Raw genomic sequence first — 24,276 nt, forward strand, 5'->3', positions numbered from 1 at the left:
GCCAAAAGATTACTAAGGCAAAAATTAAATTAAAATAAATTAAAAATAAACTTTTGGTAAAAAATGACTTAAGCCATTATTTTAGGAAGTTGACAATTTGTATAAAGTCACAGTTCTTTATTATACAGATCGCTTATTAAGGTTCAAATCTTAAAATGTATACATGTGCTTTCTGTTTAAATAAGCTGTTTCAGTTTTACAAAAAGAAAATAATGAACTTTTACAGAGAGAATTAATAGATTTTCCTGAATACATTGTTCTCTATTATAAGAGATTAATAAATTTTATAGCTTGTAACCTGATAATAAAAAATAACACTAAACAACAACCACTTCCTTTGTGGCGTTAGTTTTTATTCTTATTTTTATTCTTATGCATAAAATACACAGAAAACCTGCTGATGTGTGCCTTTTTATTACTTTGGAATAAAGTTTTGGAAATTATTAACCTTTCAGTTGTATTCAGATTTATTGAAGTGTGCTTCAATAAATCTGAAGCACAGATTTATTGCTGTGCTTCAGATTTGTGAAGCACAGCAATATCAAAAAACACAAAGATGTGTTTTTTGATACACATCTTTGTATCAAAAAACAAAGATGTGATTTATAACCCATCAAAAGTCAGCTGTGTTTTTTTCTCTTCCAGCTCAGGAACATTTTTATTCAACACTCAGTTTATTATGAAAGTGAGTCGTAGAGGAACAGGATACATTTTACTCATTTGTACAGTTTAACATCGGAAATAAACAGAAATCAGGCCAGGAACAGGCACATTTATACAACACTGATTCTTTAAATTTACAATTTTAAAATACTTAATATATGTAAAACCATCATCTTGGAATATTCTGTTCATTGTACTAACTGATTATAAAACATAATTAAACTTGTTTGATAATTAATCAGACATAAATAGGCATTAATAATGGTTCTGTTATTGCACGTCCCTTTTAGAATCACGAACATAATGAAGTGCTTTAACAAACAATAAATAATTATAACAGACAGACACTGTGTTTTCACTGTCAGGTGGATTGGTTAGAGTTACTTTATAGTTTTATTCTAAATATTTTAACTTATTGTTTGACGAGATGAAAGACTTCAAAATGCAGTATGTAACTTTTTTATATATATATATTTATTTTTTCTTGACAGTCGCTATGGTGTGACAGTTTGATTTGAGACAGATAATCTGTGGGAAAAAAAAATCAAGCTTCTCTTTCTCCCAGTATAAACTAGAAACAACCAATCAGAGTCAGGAGGCGGGGCTTACCGCTGTCAATCACCATCTGCAGCCAGCACAACCTGTTGTAAATGCTGAGGCTAGTTAGCATAGCCACTGATGACTGTTTGCCGTAATAAGTTGTTTCTCCATGAGGAGTATATGAGGGTGATTGACAGCGCTAAGCTCCTCCTCCTGACTCCGATTGGTTGTTTTCGTTGGCAGTGGTGCATTTCTTCAGACCGCAGCAGCAGCTCAGGGAGGATCAGGAGGAGATTGATCTTTTCACAGATTATCTGTTTTATATTACACATCAGATTTAAGAAATATGTAAAAAAAAAAAAAAGAAAGAAAAAAAAAGAAAAAATTATATAAAAGTTACGTACTGCAGCTTTAACTGGTCTCATAATATCAGATGTGACGGGAATGTTTCAGCTCTTTCTGGGTTCGTTTGAAGGTGAAATGTGAAGAAATTTAGTTTCATTAAAATGACCCAGAATGTTTTTTTGTTTTTGGTTTTGTTTTGCTTTAGAAACAAACAAAATTGAGTTTTTATTTTCTCCATTGAAATATTTTGCCTTTGAAGCAAAACCATTTCCTCAGGGTGAAACCATCGACACACCAGTGAGCTGGTTCTGATGAACACTATGTTCCAGTCCCAGTAAGATGCTGGTGGTTACCAACTGGTACTGGTCCAGTCCAGTCCCAGTAAGATGCTGGTGGTTACCCACTGGTACCGGTCGAGTCCCAGTAAGATGCTGGTGGTTACCCACTGGTACCGGTCCAGTCCCAGTAAGATGCTGGTGGTTACCAACTGGTTCGGTTCAAGTGAATCTGTCCTGGTTATGAACCGTTTCTCCTTCAGCTCCAGTCCCAACGAGTCAGCTATTGGTTGTTACAGTCAAGACACTGGTTCCACCTCTGTCCCAGTTAACCCAGTTACTACCTGTCCTGGTACTGGCTGATGGTCGATGTCGGTCTTTGTCTTTTTTTGTCTTTGGCCGCTTTTTTCTCGAAGACTTCTCCGGATCGCAGCGCAGACACCAGGTCATCGAACTCTCCTCCTTCCTCCTTCTCGACTGACGTGGCCTTCCTCATCCTCTGCTCCCGCTCCTTCTTCTTCTGCAGGGACAAACACAAAGAGCCGGACTCCGGTGAGGTCATGAAGCTGCTGAAGAACCTCAGGCAGGATCTCCACTGACCTGAGCCTCCGCCAGGGCCCGTTTCTCCTCCTCCTCCTGCCGCCGGGCCATGTCCTCGTTATCCTGCCGGGCTTCAGAGTACGCCAACAGGAAAGTGTTGAAGACCCCAAAGAAGTCGTCCGGCTGCTGTTTGGACGAGTCCTCTCCAAAGTGCGTCAGCGCTTTTACAAACTTCAGCAGGAAAACAAGAATTCAAGAGTTAGTTGACAGCATGCTAACTTCCTGAAGTTCGGAGCTCTGCTGTTGTCAATGTTACATTTATTTAAAAACAGGTTGAAACTGCACTAAATTGCTGCACAGAGACACATGAAAAATATGAAATCAGAATAAAATAAAACTAAAACATCACAATAAGTTTTAAGACTGTGAGCAGATCTAATTTGAAAGGGTAACTTATTCCAAATATTAAGAGCAACAACAGAGAAAGCATCATCTCCTTTGCTCTTAAGTCGAGTCTGAGGGACATTTAATACAAACAGATTATTTTATCTCAAAGTTCTGGAAACAATTGTTAGATAATAAATCACCAACTCACTTAAAGCTTTATAAGCTTTTAAAAGAATCTTAAAATCTATCCAACAGGAAGCCAGTGTAAATGATCCAATCATGATGTAATAAACACAAACAAAAATAAGATTAAACTTCAGAACTGAACTAACTTATCAAAAATAACTTTTGAACTAACTTTCTAGTTGTAATAAAGTCTGGATCACAAACTGTAAAAGGTGAAGGAAACTGAACTAATGCAACAACATGAGGAACCTGCAGGACAATATTTGACAATAACTCACCAGATCTTTGGCTTCTTGCAAAGAATCTTCTACGTCTGAGAAGTTGAGGGAAGCCATGGTGATGAACTGACTGACCACAGACACAAACTTATCCACTGGACGCTGGGAAGACTGTTTCTGCTGGTACTGCAGCTCCTGCACAAAACATGCATGTAAATATAAATCCTGCAAAGTTCAGCAGGTATTTGATGCTTCTGTTGAACTTACTGCTTCAATGCTCTTCAGACCAGAACGCAGAGTGTTTATTTCCTTCTCCAACTCCGTCATGCTGCAGACATTCAGGAAGGCGGTGATGTTAGCGATCACAGTTAAAACAGGAACATAAACGTGGCTCTGGGTGTGTTTTCCATTTACTTGACTTTAGCAGCTTCCGGGACGTTCTGCAGCTCTTTGCTGAAAGATGCGGCTTTAGGAAACGTTTTCTCCAGCACAGTGATCATGTAGTGCAGCAGAGTGATGTTTCTACAAACACAACAACAGCAGTCAGACCTTCACATCATCAAGCTGCAGGTCTGCAGGGATCTGAAGGAGTTTGAAACCTGTCAATGCTGGACTTGGTGTCAACCATCTTGTTGAGGCTGGAAACTTTGAACCCATAGGCGTTTCCTCGTTGTCCTTTGTTCATGTAGTTCCCGAAAGCCAGAACCACCTGCAGGAGCTGACGGAGCGCCTGGCTCTGGATCACCTCAGAGGAGGCGAGCTTGAGAGCTGCAAGAAGAAAGAGGATGAGGAAGAGGACAGTGAGGAAGGAGCACTGACCTCTGAACTCCTACCTTCAATCTTAGGCTTGACTTCGGCCATTCGGTCATTGAACTTCTTCTTGAAGTGAAGAGCCTGGAGTCTCTGCTGGTAGTGGTCGATTCTGGTTGAGCAGAAGAAAAGATTTAGATCCAACTAGTTCCCACAAAATAAGTGACATTTTCTTTCACAATACTGAAGCCTTTGAGCAAGTTTGGTGAAAAAGATCTGATGGTAAGAATAAACCTGGACGGAGGGATGGATTAAAGTAATTCTTGTTCATTTTTATTCAACAGGTTGGGACTGGTTCACTTTTGAATCCGTCTTGTGTTATTTCTTAATCTTTGCAGGTTTAAAGTAGACCAGGAAACGCAGTGACAAGGAAGCTGGAGTAAATAAAATAAAATGCTAACTTCACACAGAAAAACCCCAGAAAGCTTAAAGAAGACCTATTATTCAAAATTCACATTTTGCACATTTTTGTACTTCCATTTGGGTCTCGACTTGTTCAGAAGAGAGCTTTAAAAAAACATCCAGATGTGTTTTGGCAATAAGTTATTGTTTTTTGGTGTCTGGAAATTGAGCAGTTTCAAGGTTGTTATGGACATTGTGTTGTTTCCTAGCAACCTCAACCAAACCCAGCCCATTACCAAGCAACCCAAGCTGAGCTCCAGCACATTGGGTCAGCTGGTTTACCACTATATACTCTGTACAATGGCTGCTGGAAAATACAAGTGTTTTCTTGTTGACTTACCATCCAGAAACCACTTTCTACATTTTTGTTTGGTTGTGCATGTGGCTCTACTTCTGCTTTTCAAAGCTGTATTGTCATGTGTTGAGTGTAAACGTTGCGTTGGGTGGGGCGGCTCATTTGGATTTAAAGTGACAAGACCCCCTAAAGCAGCTCATTCTGGCAGGAGCTTAAAACAGGCAGAACTGAACAGACTAAAGTTGTGTAAAAAATGTAATGACCATGTTTTATGTAGCCTACAGACTTATCCTAAGCTGTTTAAGGAAGCATAATATGTCACCTTTAACCTTCTTGAAGCTCTCAGTTTCCTTTCTTCCACCTTCTTATGCATCTATCATGGAGTTCATAGTTCCTTTGGACTACAAACTGACTGTTCCTGCCCCAGAGTCAGTTAGCAAACTCACCCCCCGACGAGGTGCTGATGCTGATACACACCTGCTCATGTCAAACAGGAAACGGTCGGCTTTGGCCATGCGCTCCAGTTCATGTTTGTGTTCCTCTAAAAGATCAACGTCGCTCTTCTCAGGGACAAACTTCAACAGCTGAGACACACACAGCAAGAAAATCTCTGTTTAATTCATCGTCTGAGTCACTGAAAGTCAAAGACTCGAGCTTTGGTCTCTGAGGCGGCTGGTTTCATACCTGCTCCAACATGTCTTTGGGCAACTCCTCCTGATCATCCATGCTCATGACGGCCTGGCAGATCTCCTCGTTGGTCATCTTCAGTCTGTCACGCACAAACTCAAACAATCAGGATCCAATATTTAGAGAACTGACCCAGCCCCACAAGCAGCAGCGTATCAGATTGAACAACCATCAGGGGAACTGACCAAGACCCAAAAAGAGGATACGGGATGTTTCCACAAACCACATACTGATCCTGACCAACTAACAGGACCTGATCTAGACCAGAACCAGAACAAAGTTCTCAGACTGGCCTCCCAAACTCTGGGTCAAACTTAAAACGTGACCCAGAAACAGTTCCAGAAATAGCATCTCGGACTGACCAACATATTCTCAAAAGGCAAACAAATAGATTCTTACTCTGACCCAGAAACAGGAACTTAAACTGACCCAAAGTTGCCCAGACCCACAACCAGAAACCCATACTGACTTTGACAAAAGGATGTTGCAATTCTGCGCTCGGCGCCCGTCGATCACCGACAACTCCTTGACTTTTTTAACAGACTCAGCGTCACCATTTTCTTTCTGTAAAAACAAATAGCTCCGTCAGAGTCCAACAGCTCTGTTTAAAGAGACAGTCAGGTTATTGTATGTTGTGTCACCGCTGATCGCTGGTAAGCTGAGAAAGTCTTCTGAAACTCCTGCAGATCCAGAACTTTGAACACATCTTTATCGTCGATTTCTTTCCAGATGGTTCCTGTTATCTTAGCCTGAAACAAACAATTACCTTAATAAATGTCATCACCATCAGTGTAGTTTAATTTCAAAATCTGAGCTCTTTGACATCAATGAAATCAGTGTAGATTTAGTGGCTCTTGTCACTTTAAATCCAAATAAGCTGCTGCTGGCCACACCCCCCAACTCAATGTTTACACTTGCGCTTGAAAATGGCTGCAAACATTTGGGCACTTATACAACCATTTGAAAAGCAGACGTGGAGCCTCCTTCACAACCAACAAGGATGCAGTAAGTGGTTTCTGGATAGTAAGACAACAACAAACACTGGTCTTTTCCAGCGGCCATTATACAGCAATAATACCAGATGACCAAATGTGCTGGAGCTCAGCTTGGGTTGCTAATTAACGGCACAGTTTCTGTCAATAATGACTCAACATTTCACAGGTTTTTGATCAAAAAACATTAACCTAGTACCACAAATATGTCAGAGTGGGGTTTTTGTAAGTACTTGGGCTGTTTCTAGAAGAAAACGTGCAAAATCTGAGTTCTGCATAATAGGTTCCCCTTCCAGGGTCGTATGTGGATGCACATGGATAACACATCACTTCTGAGCTGGGAATCCTTTGGGATCACCAAGAAGGAATGGAGGAATTTGCTAGGATTCCCTCTTGGATATACTAACTCCCCATCCCAATCTTGGATAAATGAAAAACAATGGATGGATGATTTATTCATCCACAGTTGAGCTTGAAGAAGAGCTGAACCCGTAAAAACGTCAGCGCCTTATTTGGTCTGAAAAGTCAAATCTGCCGCTGCTTTGCACAATGAACTCAGCAAGAAATAAATCCAGAAGGAAGTTAAATTTACCTCCGGTAATTTGCTCCAGTTGAAGGACTTCAGTGGGCTGGACGGTTGAGGGATGTTCTTCTTCTTCTCTGTCATCCCTAAAGTAAGTCCTGGTGCAGGAGGAGGAGGAGGAGCTGGAGGTGGAGGCGCTCCAGGAGGAGGTGGAGGAGGACCAGGACCAGGAGCAGTGGGGGTGGAAACAGGTGAAACAAACCCACCAGGGGTGATGGGAGGACCTCCTGGAATGCTTGAGCTCTGGAACGAGAGAAAAGTAAAATCTCTTCAGAGCCACAAAGAGAACAGGACATTCAGAGACAGAGACTTTAATCATGTGAGTTTAAAAGCTTACAGAGCTGAGCTGCTGCAGTCGAGCGTTCAGCTCTTCCACTTGTTGTTTAGTTCGTTTATGCTCGTCGCTCTCTCGCTCCAGCTTGGTTTTCACCTTTTTCAGCATCTCAAACAACTCATCTCTTTCTTTACTCTTGCTTTCACACTCCCTCTCTTTCTTCTGAAGGCATTGCTGCAGCTTCTGATGCTCTGAGAAAGAGACACATTGTTTACTTTTCTGACATCCGCAGACTCACAGGTTAAATGTGGACTTGGAGAAATGTTTGTTTTACCTTTTCGCATTTCATCTGCTTCTTCTTTCCAACGTTTCATCTCGTTTTCTTTCATCAGCCTGTTAAGGCGCAAAAAGACAACTTCAAGTTATTAATTAACCTGTGATGTAATTTTTGTATTTCGCAGAAAGTCCTCAGTATAAACTCTGTAAACAATGCACAACAGCATATTAAGGCATAAAACGATGAGTAAATTCCACCAAAACTGAAAAATTGTAATTTTTATCTTAGAAATTTCCTTGAAAAACCAAAATCTAAGGTCCAAAATGTGCAAGAAAAAAAGACAAACTTAGAAAATTTTAGATTAATGTCAGAAATTTGCTGGAAAACTTTTGAAATTTCTGAGTCTCAGAAGTCAAAAATTTGCACCAAAAAATAAGAAATTTTGAGATTAATCTCAAAGATTCCCTAGAAGACACTTCTAAGATTTCTGAGTTTCAAATATTTTTAAATAAAATTTTCAAAAAATTTCAAGTTTTTCCTAGAAAACTTCTGAGGTTGATCTAAAATTTGGACCTGAAAATTCAAACCTAAAGTTCTTAGTAAGTTCTTAGTTTTCCAACATTCTCTGTTGTGTTTTCGACTTTTTTCCTGCTCGAATGTCTGAACTCACACGCTCAGAACATTCTTCAAGTTGAAATCCCCCAGTGGTGCCACATCTGGATCTTCGCCTTTATCCGTCTGCAGAACCATCTGCTGAATGATCCGGTCCAACAGCACCCAGTACTGAACCGACATCCTGCTGTTATTATCTGCGTACAGAACCAAGTAAATAGTTTGAAGTTAATGTTGCTGTTAGCTGAGGAGATGCAACAATATAACAATGTAAGAGTTTTACATGGCATGATGAGGCAGTGCTGCAGAGCAGACAGTAAATGAGGGTAAGCTTCAGTGTGACTCAGTTTGCTCTTGATCACGTCAAACATCTGGGTCGCACTCTTAGTGTCGATGTGAGTCTGAGGAGCAGCAGAGAACATCAAGTTATCAACAGATTCCAATCTGAACCGTCTAAATGTGGGAGTTACTTACAGTTTTAAAGCGTTTAGCAATCTCAAATTCATCTTCAATTCTCCAGGTCTCAAAAAAGTCTATGTGCCTGAAAAGAAGCAGGTTAAGTCCAAAGACTCAGTCTGACTCAGTCTGCAGGGCGAACACCTGACCTACCAGTCCAGGGTGCTGTTCTCCCAGGACCGGAGCTTATCCAGGATCGGTTGGATGCCCAACATCAGGAACTCGTAGCGCAGATGGATCCGGAAGTTCAGACTGTTCTAAGATCAGATTTAACAGAAGACATGAAGGAGACGAACCGATCAAAGAAGAGAGAAAGAAAAACTTTGCTTACCTCTCCTGCTCCCTGATTGAGAACAGCATTGATGAAAGACATGATGGCCGTCTTCAGGCTGACGTCGTCCCCGTGGCGCCCTGTGGACCGGTTCAAGTCGATCATCATGTTCTGCACACAGGAAACATGTTAGAGGTGACCCAATATGCCTCCTTGAACAGGTCAGAATAGATCTACGGGTGCTACAAAACATGTTCATTAATTTTTTTTGCACAAAATCATTCTTAGATAATGAAATAATAATTTGGTCGGTTCCGCCTCTGGTCAGAATGAGTTGTCACTTTAAATCCACATGAGCTGCTGCTGGCCACGCCCCCAACTCAACGTTTACACTCACACATAAAAATGGCTGCAAACAGATGCACAATTATACAACCATACAGCTTTGAAAAGCAGAAGTGGAGCCTGCTGCGCAACCAACAAGAATACAACAAGTGGTTTCTGGATTGTAAGCCAACGATAAAACACAAGTGGAATTAACTATCTCACTCACTCTCTGGTTACCTAGCAACTCACCCATTCTCTGGTTGCCTAGCAACAATCTGTAGAGTAATTTGCACAGTTATGTGCCTCATAACTGCTTAAGAATAAAAAAACAAGGACATGGAAGGGAAACTATGGACTAAGAAAGGTTACACCACCAGATATTTAAAACAAAAATGTATCAATAATTTTAATATCGATTGATATGAAACGCTTATATATTTTATACCTGCTTTGTGTTGGCCTTTCACAAAAAATCCCAATAAAATACACTGATGTTTGTGTATGTAAATACTTTTGTAGGAAGTGTTTGCTCGGTTTGTTTGAAAGAGTCATTTGGGTTAAGTGAGTAATTTTATTCCGAATGTTTTGTGAATCCAAAATTATGCTCTTTGGGTCTCAGTTGGTCTCTGAAATGGATTGAGTGTTTGCGTTTCAACATATCCAGGATACCCCGCCTCCCGTTCAGTGACCTCTAGAGATAGGCACCAACATTATCACAACCGCATGTTTTCCCTTTAAAGTTAACCATTCACTTCCTGTAACCTTCATTTTGTAGTTTAAATTTGCTATTAGTCAGTTCTCTGTAGATTAATTAACACTCTTTGTCTTTCTAAACATTCAAATCTATATGTTTTAGCTCAATTTAATAATTAGTGAATAAATATAAGGTTTATTTTTAATAAGTTTAACTGTTGATTCCATTGGTCACCAGCTCCAATCGTAACGAAGTGTAATTTGTAATCCTGAGGAAACTTCCTCTTGCTTGTTGTTATCTAATAAGTATAATTTCCTGTTTTTTATGGTATCTATCAGATAATACAGCAGGCAGTTCTTGTGCGATTGTACGGGTTAACTTCTCATCTCCAGTTATTTTTATCTTAGAAACATTATCAACATACTTCAGCTAAAACAGGCAACATTTTCCCGTAGGTTCATAGATAATCGTTAAAAGATATATTCCATTAGATTAAGCTCATTCTGAAAAATCTAAAAAGTGTGGACAAAAAAATTCCAACATGAAGTATCAAATTTTATTTTTATTTTTGGTGTTTTATGAACTTCTGAGTAACTTATTCATGACGTGACTCAGAAATCTAATCCTCTCAACCGCTGTTCAAAAGCCAAGACAACATATCACTCAGGTCTACATCCGACAGAGCAATATTTAGGAAGTTCATACCAACTGAAATGTTGGCTGAGAAAAACACTTTGGAAAAAAGGAGAATCAGATACTGAACTCTGCTTTTTTCAAACGAGACAAAAAGATAGAGGTTTTCAGAAACCCTCATTCCAGATGGGTCATGCAATTTTAGGAGAGCTTAATCAGATAGACTTTGCCTTAAAAGTGAAAATGTGTCGTAATCTGATCCGAAACATCTAAATCAAGACAAAAACGGTTCACCACAAACTAAATCAACTCTGTCATTCCTCTGTCAGCACACAGACTCGTCACTATTCAAGTTTTCAGGTTTAAAAATCAAAAGTGAGGTTTCCTTTTCCTTCTCTACCTTCTAGCAGGGGACCAAACTTTTATTTTCTAGTTGTATTTGCTCCATGCTTGCATCATTTGAATGCCTTTGGTTGAATTCCTGCGTGTGCGACAGCAGACAGACCAATCAGAAACTGTTCAACCGGACTCTGAACTTTCTGCTGCAGTTTGCAGATTGTTGAAATATTTTTGTAGATCTGACTTTCATATCTGGTTCCCACAGATTTACAGAAATCTCTCAAACTGATAAAAACTTCCCATAAGCTAACAGAGTTTTGATTCCTGTATAGTTTTTGGTTAAAAGCCAGAAGGAAAAGCAGACCTGGAAGCGAGTCCTCTCTGAGGCAAACGTCTGGTAATGGACCATGGCATCCAGGACCTTCTTATGGCCTCCTGGGACCAAACACACAGCGCCGAGGATCTCCAAGACGGCCACCTGAGGATACGGAGAAAAACAGCAGACTGGAGATCAGTTTTTTAAAGGTCATTATGCTTCCTAGAACAGGTTAGGATAAGTCTATGGGCTACACAAGACATTTTCATTACAGTTTTTGCTGAGCAAATGTGCTGGAGCTCCACTTGCGATGCTAGGTGATTGATGGAACTCCAGTTGGGTTGCTAGGTAACGGGTTTCGCTTTCCTGGGGTTGCTTGCCTCGCAACCCCAGGAAAGAAGGTTTTTTGAAATGCCTCATTGTCCAGACACCAAATAACTTTAACTTAATGCCTGAAAAAACATCTGGGTATTTAATTAAGCATTTGGGTTTTTTTTTTAGAAGCAGTAGAAACTCAAACAGAAGTAGAAAAATGTGTAAAATGCATCATAGCTCCCCATTTATGTGCATGTTTTTGTCATTTCCCCTCCAGCTGGCCTGATGAAGTGAAACTTGCATCTGACTCATGTTTATACTGGCAAATCAATTCTAAGAACAAACTCTGACTGCATAGTCGAAATTCCCACAGAGGCTTTGGGTCTGGGAATCTATCAGTCATGATTTTACAGGTTTGGTCTGTTTGATGTTTAGGTGAGAAAGGGAGGGACCAGATGCTTAGTGCATAAATATTCAATGAGCAACAGAAAATTACAGGGTTAAAACGTTGTCTACACGCCTACAGAAGCAGCTATGGGGTAATTTTACATCATCCTATGCAACATGTCTTTAGGTGTTTGTGAATTTATTTCAGAAAATCAGACTTTCTGAACATGTCGCAAGGTTCTTGGTGAACAGGAAATGTGCGGAGTGGGTGTAGCACAGCGTAATACAGGTAAAGCAGGAAGTTCCTTACCTGTCCATCCTTCTGTCTGATGTGGTGTAATCAGAACAACAGCTGGGAGGAAAGACTGAGGGAACTGAACACTTAACACTAATTATGTCCATTACGTCAATGAGGCAATCACATTGACAAAATAATGTGCTGAAAAAATGTTGAACCACACGAGCCACTCTGATCTCCAACTGGGTTGGAACTAACGATTACTTCAGTAACCGATTAATCTATCTTTTTCTTCTTCTGACGATTAATCGATTAATAGGATTAATCTAATTAAATTAGATTTTTCATTCATCCACTAGAGCCTTTTTTATACAATATTAGAAATATACTAAAAGAAGCAAATGAAGCATTTTATTGCCTAAGTGTTATACCTGTAGTATTTGAACAAGGTGAAGCTAAAAATATACCACTTGAGGAGTTTTGGCTAAACATATTTACAAACAAAACTTATCTTAAATGCAAATTGTATCTATTTTTGTAAAGCTTTGGCTTAATTAATTCTCTGCATATGTGGTTTTTATTTACTAAATGGCCTTTTTAAAATCTGTATACTGCACGATTAATTAATCACTAAAATAGTTGACGATTATTTTGATAATCGATTAATCGCGATTAATTGTTTCGTCCCTAATTTCTAATCTTTTCAGCATGTTTATGTTTCAAAGGCTGTAAAGGCAGCATCCACACACCTTGGTTTTGATGTTTTCCGCAGCTAGGCTTTGAGCCACGATGTTGATGCTCTCTGGGTGTTCCAGGACATGGGTTCTGCCCTCGGAGCTGTTCATCAGGGCCTTGATGCAGCCGATCAGAGACGTGTGGATCTGGGATTCAGCCATATTGTAGTCCATGGACTTGAGGAAGTTAAGGATGCAGGAGAGGCCATCCTGATCAAGGAAGCCGGTCACAAAACTGCAGAAGGTCAGTGAAGTTAGTTAATCTGAAGTTCTCTGGAGTTCGGATTTCTTTGAGTGAGAAGGTGAACCTCATTGGCTGAGTCCGCAGCGCTGTTTTCAGACCATTAACCTGTTTCAGCCTTACTTGCTCTTCTTCTTCCGATGCCAACACAGGCTTTATCTGAGAAAACAGGACTCGCATCAACACAACACCTCAGTGTTTCAAACAGTTAAGCTAAGTTAGTTTTACATCCTTCTTTTGGTGGTAGATGGTGGGAAAAATGTTCAGAAACAACTCACAACAGCCATGGAGTTGAGCTGGTTTATGTAATACTGAGGCCAGCTGGTTGCTCCTCTATCCTCAGCTGCATCCTAAAAACACACACAGTATAAAAACACCACACAGTCATCAGCATACACTAACGATGCGTTCAAGTTGTACTTGGAGCTGGGAAATTCCGACTTCCCAGTCAGAAAAAAATCAACTGGAACACCCTTCGAAGTCAGGGTTCCAGTTACTGGCATGCCAAGTAACTGGAATGCAACATAACACTGGATTATATTAGTTCCCACACTAAACCAGCTATGGTGCCATTTTTAACAGGGCTGTAAATATTTATAAATATTTCTTTTTCCTTTAGGCTTGAATTTACTTCTGCTCAAATATTTAAATCCACACATCATTTGCATGTTTGTAAAGTTTGGCTTTTCGTGGAGTAGTTCTTTAATCCAGACTGGAATGATACAGATAAAATTTCAATTATTTTTAAAAATATGTTTATATTTAATGTGGATTTTTTGCAACATCAGATCCCTAAATTTATTTAATTCTTTTAATAAGTGCTGGTGAAGGTTATAGAAAGTGTTTAAATTGAAGACCAATACCTACAAATATCTGGATATTGGTGACGATGGAGTGCATCCAGTTGTAAAAAGGATTTGTCTGATAATTCTTGTTGGATCGATCAATAATCAGAAAAAATTTAAGAAATTCAGCAAAGATCTGAAATGGAAAACTCAGATTTGCGCAAGCTGGAAAAGTTTTTTTGGTTATTTTCTTAAAATGACAGATTTCAAGATAATCAGTTGAAACAGCTAATACTGTCACAATCCTTGAGCCTTTGGTTTTCATCTATGTTTGTGTTTTTACCACTTATTCTAGTTTTTTACATACATATCCATTAGGTTACAAGGCTGTTGCCATGTAAGTTCATTTCTTTGAGTTTAATTTCTGAGTTTAATCTTGTGTTTTGTTCTTTGTGCAGCTGGATTTTTTTTTTTTTAGATTTGTGTTTATCTTTTCATCGTGGTTTGTAGTTTATTTGAGTCTTAGTTCAGCTCCAATGTGCATTTAGTCTCTCCCTCAGTTTCCATGTCTACATTCTGCCACCAACTCTATAATCAACACCTTCAGCTGTCAAACAAGTGGAGGCAGCATGGTGCTGAGGGCTTGTTTCACTTCCAGTGGTACTGGTGCCCTGCATGGGGATCACCTCAATATGTCACTTCAGAATCAACACCAGGATTACTAAAATCTGGAAACAACTGAACTGTGGAAGGAAACATTTGGAATTTTATTGCAATTTTTTTCCAACAAAAAAATTTATATGTTGCTTTGAATAGAAGAAACTATATTTCTAAGGTGAAGAAGAGTTGGAAATATAAAATTTTTTTGACAAAGTTTGTTTTTGTCACTTCTTACGCCGTAGTTTAATGCAGGAAAATGTTGTTGGACAGATTTCAGCTGCATTGGATTTCCAATAAAGTCACTTACGTTTTTATTGAAACAGTAAATCTCCCACTTCTTTTCTGTTGGCAAAGCAAACATGGCTGCTTTCTTCTGCTCTGGGAGCCCCAGTTCATTCTGCAGAGGAAACAGAAAGATTGGGATTAATGTCTGGATCTATAATCAGATTTCTGACAGAAACTGTGCTCCTGAACGCACCACCAGTTGGGTAAACCTGGAGTCCACCTCCTGGGGGGAAGGCATGGGCTCCAAGACCAACATCGGCACGTCATTGTCAGGGGGCGGTGGTGGTTGGTCATGTCCTTTGTAGCACCACGGAAACAGAGTGGTGAGGCTCCACCACTGTTGCGGTTTCTCCTCGGACGTCATGGTTACAACACGTCTAGACTAGAGAGAAAGAAACGCAAAGACAACATCAAGGCCTGATCTCAACCTGACCCTGCCCTGGTCTCAGTTGGACAAGTTCTGGTTTTAACTGGACTCGTTCTGCTGACCTCAGCCTGACTCTGGTTAACTTGGTCTCTGGTTTACCAATTTGGTTTGGCAGTTCGGTAGACTCGGGTTAATTGGGGACCAAAACTGTAACATTTATTACACTTTTATCTGCTGTGGTTTGATTTCACACTGCACTCTGTCAAACTAAACACAAAAACCTCATAAGAAGACATGAGTACAACTTCCTTCTTTAAAAAAGGTAAACAAAAATGGAGTACCATTAGATTTTAGAGTTTGAAGGATTTCTCTTTTTGTTAAGACCACAAGCCATTTCTCCCACTTGCACGTTTGTTGGGTGTATTTACCCAGAATCCCCTGCGTTAGTCCACTTCTTGCTTTTTGCTCTTGGCATTCATATATGCATTTAAACCACACCAGAGTTCACTTTAATCAAACAGACCTAGGTTATTTCCCGAACTAGAGTTTAATTGTTTTTGTTCCACATCAGAGTTCGATTGCACGTTCACACTCCCCAAACGAACCGGACTCTGGTTCAGTTGGGTTCAGTTTTACTCTGGTTGACCTGATCTCTGATTTGCTAGTTTTCAGTTTGAGTTTTTGCTCATTTGGTCTCAGCTGGACTCTGTCTTGCTGGTCCAGTTCTGGTTTTCATCTTTTTGACGGATCTGTTGTCAGTCTGACCACCAAATAGTTTCAGTCAGACTCTGAGTCGCCTGGTCTTGGTCTAGTTGTGTCTCCAACTAATCTAAGTCTACTGATTATCTTTCTGGTTGAATCATGAATAATAATCACTCTGTAATCTCTCAGTAATGATCGGATCTAATGTGCTATTTAGTCTCTCCCTCAGATATCAGAACCAACTTTCACTCTGTTGTCTTCATGGACTTTCTGTCAACAACGTCATCAGTTCCTCAGAGCTGTGATCAGAGTTGGGTTGTAACTAAACACAATTACTCACAGTTATGTTTACTTGAGTAACTTTTTGGGGAAAAATACTTTCAGGAGTATTTTTCACTTTCACTTGGGTCAATTTTTGGATGTTGTACACAAATGAACAAGCTTGTTTTAACCAAAAACAGACACACACCCTCAGTTTTTGTCATGAGTTTTAAAATGAAAGAAATTAATTTGGATTTTTTTCTTTTGTTTGACTTTGTTACAATTTTTTTTCATTTTGGTCCTTAAAAAGCCTAAATTTTCACACAACTTTTTATTTTGTTCCATCTGATTATATCAGTTTTAAATATTAAACAGTTGATATTTTGATCACTCAGTACTTGAGTCGCCTTTTTGCAAAGTAATTTCTTGGACGGCTAATTTTTACTTTTACTTTAATAAAAATAGTTTAGTGTTACTATTACTTGAGTACAATTTTTGGGTACTCTGTACTGAATTCATTAATTTAACAGGACTACACTCAGAGAAGTGGGTGAATTACTGTCATGTACTGATTTGGATCAACTAAATACCTTCAATGCATGAGTGGACATAGAAAAAAAGAGGTATGTGAGTTGGATTTAATCAGCTTGTGTTTATCAGGACCTCACCTGGTGCTAAATACAATTAAAATCCAAAATAAAGTGAATGAATTTAACTGATTAATTGAGTTAAGAGGCTGAACAATCTGCCTACTTTATCAAAACAACAAAACGTGTGTCAGATGGAGACTCTGAGAATCCAAAGTTCAGTAACTTTGAAACTGTTGAGTTTCTCCTCGGTCATTGACCAGCACTCAATTTTCACCCTGTGTGAGGGTTAATACATCTGCTCTGTTTTTGATGCGTCACATTTGAATAAGAACTGCATTGGTTTGTTGATGCCATGAGATAAAAACCCAGGTTCAGGATGGTCTCTGTGTTTTATTGAGGGGATGATGTGTGAGTCTCCTACCTGTGCGATACTCACTTATGTGACAGGGTATGAAGTCATTTTCCAGCTGTGACTGGTCCAGTTCAACCTGCCGTCTCCAAGTCAACATGCTGAAGAAAACCTCCTTACATGTTCCAAAATATCTGGAATTAGTTTTAAAAAATGAATCTGAATCAGGTCTTTAAGGCTTTATCTCTGAGTTAAAGTTAAAACTGTTTCACTCCGCAGGTGAACCGACTTCCCCGCTGAGCTGATTCATGCCGTTTGTCCAGTTTCACAGAAACCTGCAGAACTGCAGCACCGTCCTCACAGTCACTTCATATTTACCTGATGTCACAGTTGCAGGGTGTATGTGTGACTCCGTGTGTGTGTGTGAGAACCTGACTCAGAGCCGCGGCGGGAGTTTGAAACACACATGACTGCATTCCTGCCACTGCAGTCACACCCAGCCTTGCCTCACCCCTGCAGAGGGCGGAGGGTGAGGCTCGGTGTGCGGCAGCGTCTCTCCACCTGATCCGTAAATCAGCATCTGAACTGAACATCCTTAACTACAGGTTGAGGTGAAACGTCACTCATAAGAACTCTTTAATCATAACAGTAACTAAAAAATACTTGATTTTTTAAAATTAAAACAAAAATCAGATCTCATGCTTCTAAAAATAGATTTATAATGTGTGTGTTGTGTTATGAAGCTTGGTGACATTCCAACAACGGTTATCTGATCCTGCAGGAGGAAAAGTTGCTCTGCCTTCAGGAAGAAGGTCACTCAAATTCACAGTTAAGGATCAGAGCAGAGCCAGTTTTTCCAGGATGAAAGCCTCAACCTTACACTGGTTCTGCACTGGGAGAGGCAGAGGTGACCAGTTCAACCAGCAGCTTTACAGGAGCTCAGCAAGCATCAAACTCCAGTCGACCTGTCTGGACTCGTAAATTAAATCCTAAACACACAACAGCTTACAAAAGAAAAATGGAACCATATTACGTAAAGTGAAAGATTCGTTGCTCTAGCTACATATTTTCAATAGAATAGAAATAGATTTTACTATGGTATCGTGTAGATTTTTATGAATTAAAATTACAAGTTTAAACCCACTTTGTAGAGCCGGCCAGAATAAAAATTAATATTGATGGAAGATTTGTGAAAGTCTGAGGTCATATTAAAAATGTTTATGAGTTCCAAATGTTACATAACTGGCAAAAAAGAACTAAATTTTTGAAAAATATTGTAATATATTGTCATTAAAATACACGTACTTTTATTTCTATAGTTTCTGAACTAATGACAAGAAAAATCAGTCTAAAGGTAAATTCTGGTACTTTTACTGTCATTCTGTCGTGGAAATTCCTTGCAATTACTGAAAGAAAAAAAAAAGGAAAACAACCAAAACCCGCATTTGTTATATTTATTTTTAAAACATTGGCTTTCTTTTTATTAATTTTAACAAAATGTATTAAAAGCCATTGTGAAAGGTGGCACATCCAGGGTTTTCACCATTTCCCTTGCCACAATCCTGTTTAATTTGTATTTGCACTGTTTTTATCGTAAGTTTTCTAGACATTTTGAACTATAAATAATTTAATTAACCTTGACAGAGGGAAATAATCCCAAAAGCCGTTACTTTTGTGTTCCTGTTGTCTTCTTTACAAATATTTCTGCATATTCAAACTTATTCAGTTTGAGCAGTTCCAGAATGACAATAGACACTAATATTCATCGCAATAATAATTTTATACCTGATCATTGTCCTGCTAGAGGTCAGTGTTGTTTGTTAAAATCCTGAAGATTTTGGGACAGAAGATGCCTGGTAATATTCCTGAACGTCATAACATTTTCCCTGCACCCAGCCCAGTTGTAGCAACATTAAAGTGGGTGACTTTCAGAGGCATCTGCTGAAGAAGAACTGCTACAAACCTTCAATGTTTGCAGAGAAACTGAATCTGAGAAAATCTTTTAAAAATCTTTATTGGAAATCTTTTAGAATCACAAATTCAATGACAAAACTTAGTTGTATGACAGACATAACAATGCATCATAAAAGTTAATCTTAGCTCATTTTTACTAAAATACTTTCAAATACTGAATGTGCATTGTGACAAAATACATTTTGAAATATTTAAAATTCCTTGACTATGCAAAGTAACACTTGTTTCAGTTGAAATGTTGAGGGTAAAATCCCAAATATGTGAAACTTTCCAACGTCAGAGAGGGAAAACTGGTAAAGGTATTGATAAATTATGATTGGTTATGCTAACCAATGAGAATGCCTTGTTTATGGGCACTGAAGTCATTTAATGCAATTTCAGATGTTTAGTTTTCTGAAGAAACAAGATGGAAAAAACTCAGCATGTTTGGCAAATTGGAGAGAAGAGAGATCCAGAGTCCTTTTCCAGATAAATCATTTACACAAATGTTCTTAAAATTGTTGTATAAAAGCTGCTTAAATAACTGCAAAAGATTAAAAGTAAAGTCATGAACGGCTCAGATTGTCCTTAAAGCTGCAGTACGTAACTCTTATGAAAGAAATATGTTTTAACATATCCGTTAAAACTGTCAGCAAGTTGTGAAAGTTTGTTTTCAGACAGGTAATCTATGAAAATATGGATCTCCGCCTCCTCCCTGAACTACTAAAGAAACGCCCCACCAAAAACAACCAATCAGTGCCAGGAGGCGGGTATTAGCGCCGTCAATCAACTTCATGAACACAGTAATATTGGAAAAACAATTTACCATTAAAGGAAAACTGTTTACCTGTAGCCATGCTAATTAGGATTAGTATTTACTACAAAGGAGAAGATGTATTGTAATAGAGAGCAAAGACGAGTGATTGACAGCACTAAGACCCGCCTCCTGGCTTTGATTGGTTGTTTCTTGTTAGCACTTAGAGAAGGTGGAGGAACTTGATTTTTTCAGATTATCCGTCTCATACTGCACTGTAACAACATGGTAAAAGTTTTAACAACTTTGTAAAATACATATCTTTTTTTTCATAAAAGTTACATACAGTAAATTTAAGCCAGAATCTTTCCGACCCGGTCACAAGCTGGTATCGGCCGTCTTTGTCTTCACTTCCCCTGCAGCGTTGGGCAGCGGCGTTGTGTCGTGTCGGGCGTCCCTGCAGAAGAACACGGCCGGGTTCTTGCAGGCCCACATGGCCACCTCTCCTCCTGCTGTGGCCATTCCCGTTTTTCCTGGACTGGAACTCGATAGCCGGCTGTTGTTGGGCCCAGCTCGGCTCACGTAGCAGTCCCTGATCCTCTCCGTCTGGTTCAGCCGGACCTCTCGGTTCCGGCTCTGGCTGGACAGGTAGGCGGCAATGTTTCTGGTCCGGTAGCCCTCCTGTCGACTGCGGCCCAACAGCATGCGGATGTTGGGGTTCCTCAGGGCGTAGATCAGGGGGTTGATGGCGCCGTTGGCCCACGCCATCCAGACGGCGACCGTGTCCATGGCCGGGTTGAACCTGTAGTTCCCGATGGCCGTAACCAGGCCCATCAGGCAGTACGGCCCCCAGCAGCAGATGATGAACACGATCATGATCAGAACCGTGGTGGCTGTTCTCATCTCGCTGTAGAAGCGCAGCAGGTAGGCGTAGGTGGTGACGGGCCGAACCCGGATCTCGGAGAGCCGGACCGTTTTACAGATGTTGTAGTGGCAGAAGCACATGAGGGAGAACGGCAGCAGGAAGCACACGACGATCAAGCAGATGCTGTATGCCGTCCCTACGCCGGAACCGCCAGGATGGAAGACGTACATGCAGTGGTAGAACCCCCGCTTATGGACTCCTGATGTGGTTCTGACCAGCAGGTACCCAGGTAGCGAGAAAACCACCGCCGTCAGCCACACGGCCGCCAGCAGCTGGGTGGCTTTCTGGCGCCCGATCTTCGCCTGAGGCTGCCGGACAATGGCGTAGTACCTGTCGAAGGAGATCAGAGTCATGGTGAGCGTAGAGATAATCCCGAAGCAGGTGTTGAAGAAGCCGTTGGCTACGCAGAAGGCATCGCCGAACATCCAGATGCCATCTTTGCTGAAGAGCATGATGAAGGAGAAGGGGAGGCAGAGCACGGCCGTCAGGAAGTCTGACAGCGAAAGCGACATGATGAAGGCGTTGGTCACCGTTCGCAGCCGTCTGTGTTTGATGATGACTACGACCACCGCCGAGTTACCCAGACTGGACAGGAGGAAGATGAAGAGCAGCACCAGAGCCTGAACCGCAACCTCCAAGCCCTGAAGAGCCGAGTTCCCGTCAACCGCGGCAGCGCTCAGAACCGCTGCGGTTGACGGCGGCTGGACCTCGCTGGAGTCGGTGCCCCTCTGCTCCCGGAGGGCCGAGAGGTTTTCCGACGTTCCCACGACAGCCTGCGTGGTGGCCGTCACTAGGGCGGTAACTATGGAAACGACCCTGGAGACACATCCATAAGAGACAGAGAAATGCATCAAATACTGATCTCTAACTTCCAGAGGTCGGTAGAGTTCCCAAAAACTGTAAACAAGTAAGAGTAGAACTACATCAATGTAGTGATTCACCACTGGATTTCTAAACATCAATAATCCCCCTAATATGACTGTCTGAAAATGCTAAGTTATGCAAAGTTATTATTTGCATATTTATGTATTTATATTTTTCTGTCTTTTTTTTTCCTGTGTGCTCTGGTGGCCAAGTGATGAAATTTCGTTGTCCATTTCACCGTTGTGTTTTTGTGCAACGACAATAAAATAAGTCTAAAGTAATCGTCCAAGAAATTACTGAACTTAAAGTAAAAAAGTATTTGGTAAAAGTCTACTACAAAACTGAGTAACTGATCAATCATTTGATTTAAAAATTACGTAATCAGATTTTAAGGACGAAAATGACAATTCATGTAAGTAAATAAAATCAAAAGAAAATTTTTCCAAATCAGTTTCTTTCAATAAGAAACTTCAACAAAAACTGCAGATGTGTGCATCTGGTGGATTTGTAGTTAAAACATGTTTGTTTTTCATTCAGTGGGCAGAAAATCCAGAAATTTTACTCACGTAAGAGTAGTAATACTTCATGATAAAAGTACTCAAGTAAAAAGTACTCTCCTAAGTAAATTTTTTCCAAACAAAAGCTAAAGTAAATGTAATTGAGTAAATGCAACTAGTTACTACCCACCTCTGCAAACTTCACCATCCAATAAACTCAAATAACTTCTGAGTCAAATTTACTGATTACTTGTGATCAACAGAAATCGATTCTATTAATCTCTCTGTTGCATACTGAGTGAGTTTTATAAAGCTGCAACTAATGATTAGTTATCGATTAATCTTTTATTCTGATGATTAATCAGATTTTTTTTCAAATTGGCACATTCTGCAAATTTTTTATTTAACCCTTTTTATGCAGTATTAGAAATACACCAACAATTGTTGACTGAAAAAAGGAAAACAATTTTATGCAAAATTTACAATTATGCATTACTTTTGTTAGGTAGTAATGTTTGTGAAATATGAAAGTTAAAGTTGTATAAAGATAATCTGGATTAGGTGATTAAATTATGCAAAACCAGATTTAAAAGTCAGTTTGATGTTTTGTTGGATCACCTGGGTTCCACAGGTGAGGCGGTAATACTCGGACCCACAGAGTCGGCTGTGTAGTTGGTTCTGGACTGTAGAGCCATGCTAACGGGTAAATCCATTGGGTTTCTAAAGCCAAACTGGTTCCCATCAGCTCCCAATTAGTTCTGCAGCTGCTGATCAATTATTGACATCGTCCGGGCTCCACCATCATCATCCTCCTCCTGCTGCTGACCTTCGTCCCCTGGCAGCAGCTTCCGGATGGAGAGGTCATGGACTGGAGCTGCGATTGATCCGCAGGAGTCCTCATAAAATATAGATGTTCCCACATTTAGAAGCAAATCACACAATCCCTCAGAACCGGTTTTCATTCAACTGGTAGCTTCGTGTGGACCCGGTCCAGATGTGCTGGAGCAAATATTTCAACAGATGGTGCAGTCAGCTCAAAATGAATCAGAACAAAAACAAAAGAAGCAGATCTGGATCAGACCCATAAACTAGATTGAACTGAAACAAAGATCCTGGATCAGAACCGCAGACCTACACGAGCCAGAGCACCGATCGATCCTGGACCGGAACCTCATCAGAACCGCACTCAGCTGTTAAAGCGACCCTCTGGGTTAACATCTCTAATCACCTCCATCGATCCGCTCTCGATCACTTCCTGTGTCCGTCATCTCGCTCGGAGTCGAGCGCGCGCGGACCGGATATTACGCTGCGGGCTCCGTTGTGTTTGGATCAACACGGCAGCTGTCTTCACGATTTTTGGTAAAAAATAAAACAAACGAATGAAAAAGTAAAACAACCCAAAGGATCTCCTGAGATTCGTCTGAAGCCACGGACCCCTCGTGAACGCGCTCGCGGCTTTGTGACGGTTGCCACGGTAACCGCTGATGATGCAGAGGCTCCGCAGCAAGTCAGATGGCTGCTGGTTCGTCCCCGGTGCTTACTGGTCCACAAACCAGTTCAGACTCAATCACGTGATGACATCGGTCACGTGACCCCCGCTTCGTCGTATAAAATTTTAATGAGGTCTGGTTCTCTTTGTGGTTTCCATGGTTACATCAGCTGTTGCACCATCTGGACCAGCAGGGAGCGTTTTCTGTAGGATTCTGAATGGTACCATTTATGTTTTGGGTCTTGTTTTGCCCTTTACCCTGATTATCTGTAAAGAATCACGCTGCCTCTCAGCTTTTCATTTATTTGTTGCCTTTTAATTCTCATTCGTACATAAATTAAAAGTTTTGCCAAACATCTGTAACCCTTCTACGTTGTTCCAGCAAGTTGACTTCATGACAGATACATTAGGTTCTCTGTATTTATTTTAACAAAAGAGGTAGTTAAGTTGGTAGTTGACATCAGTCCAGCAGCTTTTACGCCTACATTAAATAAAATGTACAGCGGTACATTTTTGTCAATTTCGTCCTACAAAGCAGAAGTTGGCAGCAGTTAGCAGTTAAAATCTGTAAAATTAATCATAGCCAACATGGATAATAATGTCGGCATTTAAAAACGTATACAAAACGCAGCAAAATTACTCATGATATACGTTATTACATTTGTATAAAATATATGTTAAAACATAATACTTGTAAAGAAAACTCAGAACGGATGCTAATACATATCACATTTCCTAACGGCAACAGAAAAAGGGGG

General features: G+C 40.1%; 2 protein-coding genes across 4 annotated transcripts; both read right to left on the reverse strand.

Annotated features, from left to right (window-relative positions):
- Positions 1–1,539: 1,539 nt before the first annotated feature.
- LOC103138780 (disheveled-associated activator of morphogenesis 1) lies at positions 1,540–17,439 on the reverse strand. Of its 2 annotated transcripts, none has more exons than XM_007553119.2 (26): positions 17,124–17,439; positions 14,961–15,149; positions 14,790–14,879; positions 13,316–13,387; positions 13,105–13,196; positions 12,812–13,031; positions 11,171–11,284; positions 8,874–8,984; positions 8,696–8,799; positions 8,561–8,627; positions 8,370–8,487; positions 8,145–8,283; positions 7,532–7,590; positions 7,261–7,448; positions 6,933–7,166; positions 5,990–6,097; positions 5,818–5,912; positions 5,346–5,430; positions 5,139–5,245; positions 3,988–4,076; positions 3,754–3,922; positions 3,569–3,676; positions 3,422–3,482; positions 3,215–3,349; positions 2,424–2,594; positions 1,540–2,343 (listed from the first exon to the last, which is right to left on the reverse strand). In XM_007553119.2, the coding sequence occupies exons 2-26, from the start codon at positions 15,129–15,131 to the stop codon at positions 2,164–2,166; spliced, it is 3,087 nt and encodes a 1,028-aa protein (XP_007553181.1). In that variant the 5' UTR covers positions 15,132–15,149; positions 17,124–17,439; the 3' UTR covers positions 1,540–2,163. The 2 variants fall into 2 exon arrangements, with proteins under 2 accessions (XP_007553181.1, XP_016527462.1); XM_016671976.1 differs by having other exon boundaries at positions 17,109–17,439.
- A 1,593-nt stretch (positions 17,440–19,032) lies between these two features.
- gpr135 (G protein-coupled receptor 135) lies at positions 19,033–23,584 on the reverse strand. 2 transcript variants are annotated; one of them, XM_016671972.1, is made up of 3 exons: positions 23,258–23,584; positions 22,648–22,925; positions 19,033–21,484 (listed from the first exon to the last, which is right to left on the reverse strand). In XM_016671972.1, exons 2-3 carry the CDS (start codon positions 22,740–22,742, stop codon positions 20,122–20,124), a joined length of 1,458 nt encoding a protein of 485 aa, XP_016527458.1. In that variant the 5' UTR covers positions 22,743–22,925; positions 23,258–23,584; the 3' UTR covers positions 19,033–20,121. The 2 variants fall into 2 exon arrangements, with proteins under 2 accessions (XP_016527458.1, XP_007553215.2); XM_007553153.2 differs by having other exon boundaries at positions 23,161–23,584.
- Positions 23,585–24,276: the final 692 nt, after the last annotated feature.

This window comes from Poecilia formosa, unplaced genomic scaffold (assembly GCF_000485575.1).
Source record: "Poecilia formosa unplaced genomic scaffold, Poecilia_formosa-5.1.2 Scaffold54, whole genome shotgun sequence".
Taxonomy (NCBI): Eukaryota; Metazoa; Chordata; class Actinopteri; order Cyprinodontiformes; family Poeciliidae; genus Poecilia; species Poecilia formosa.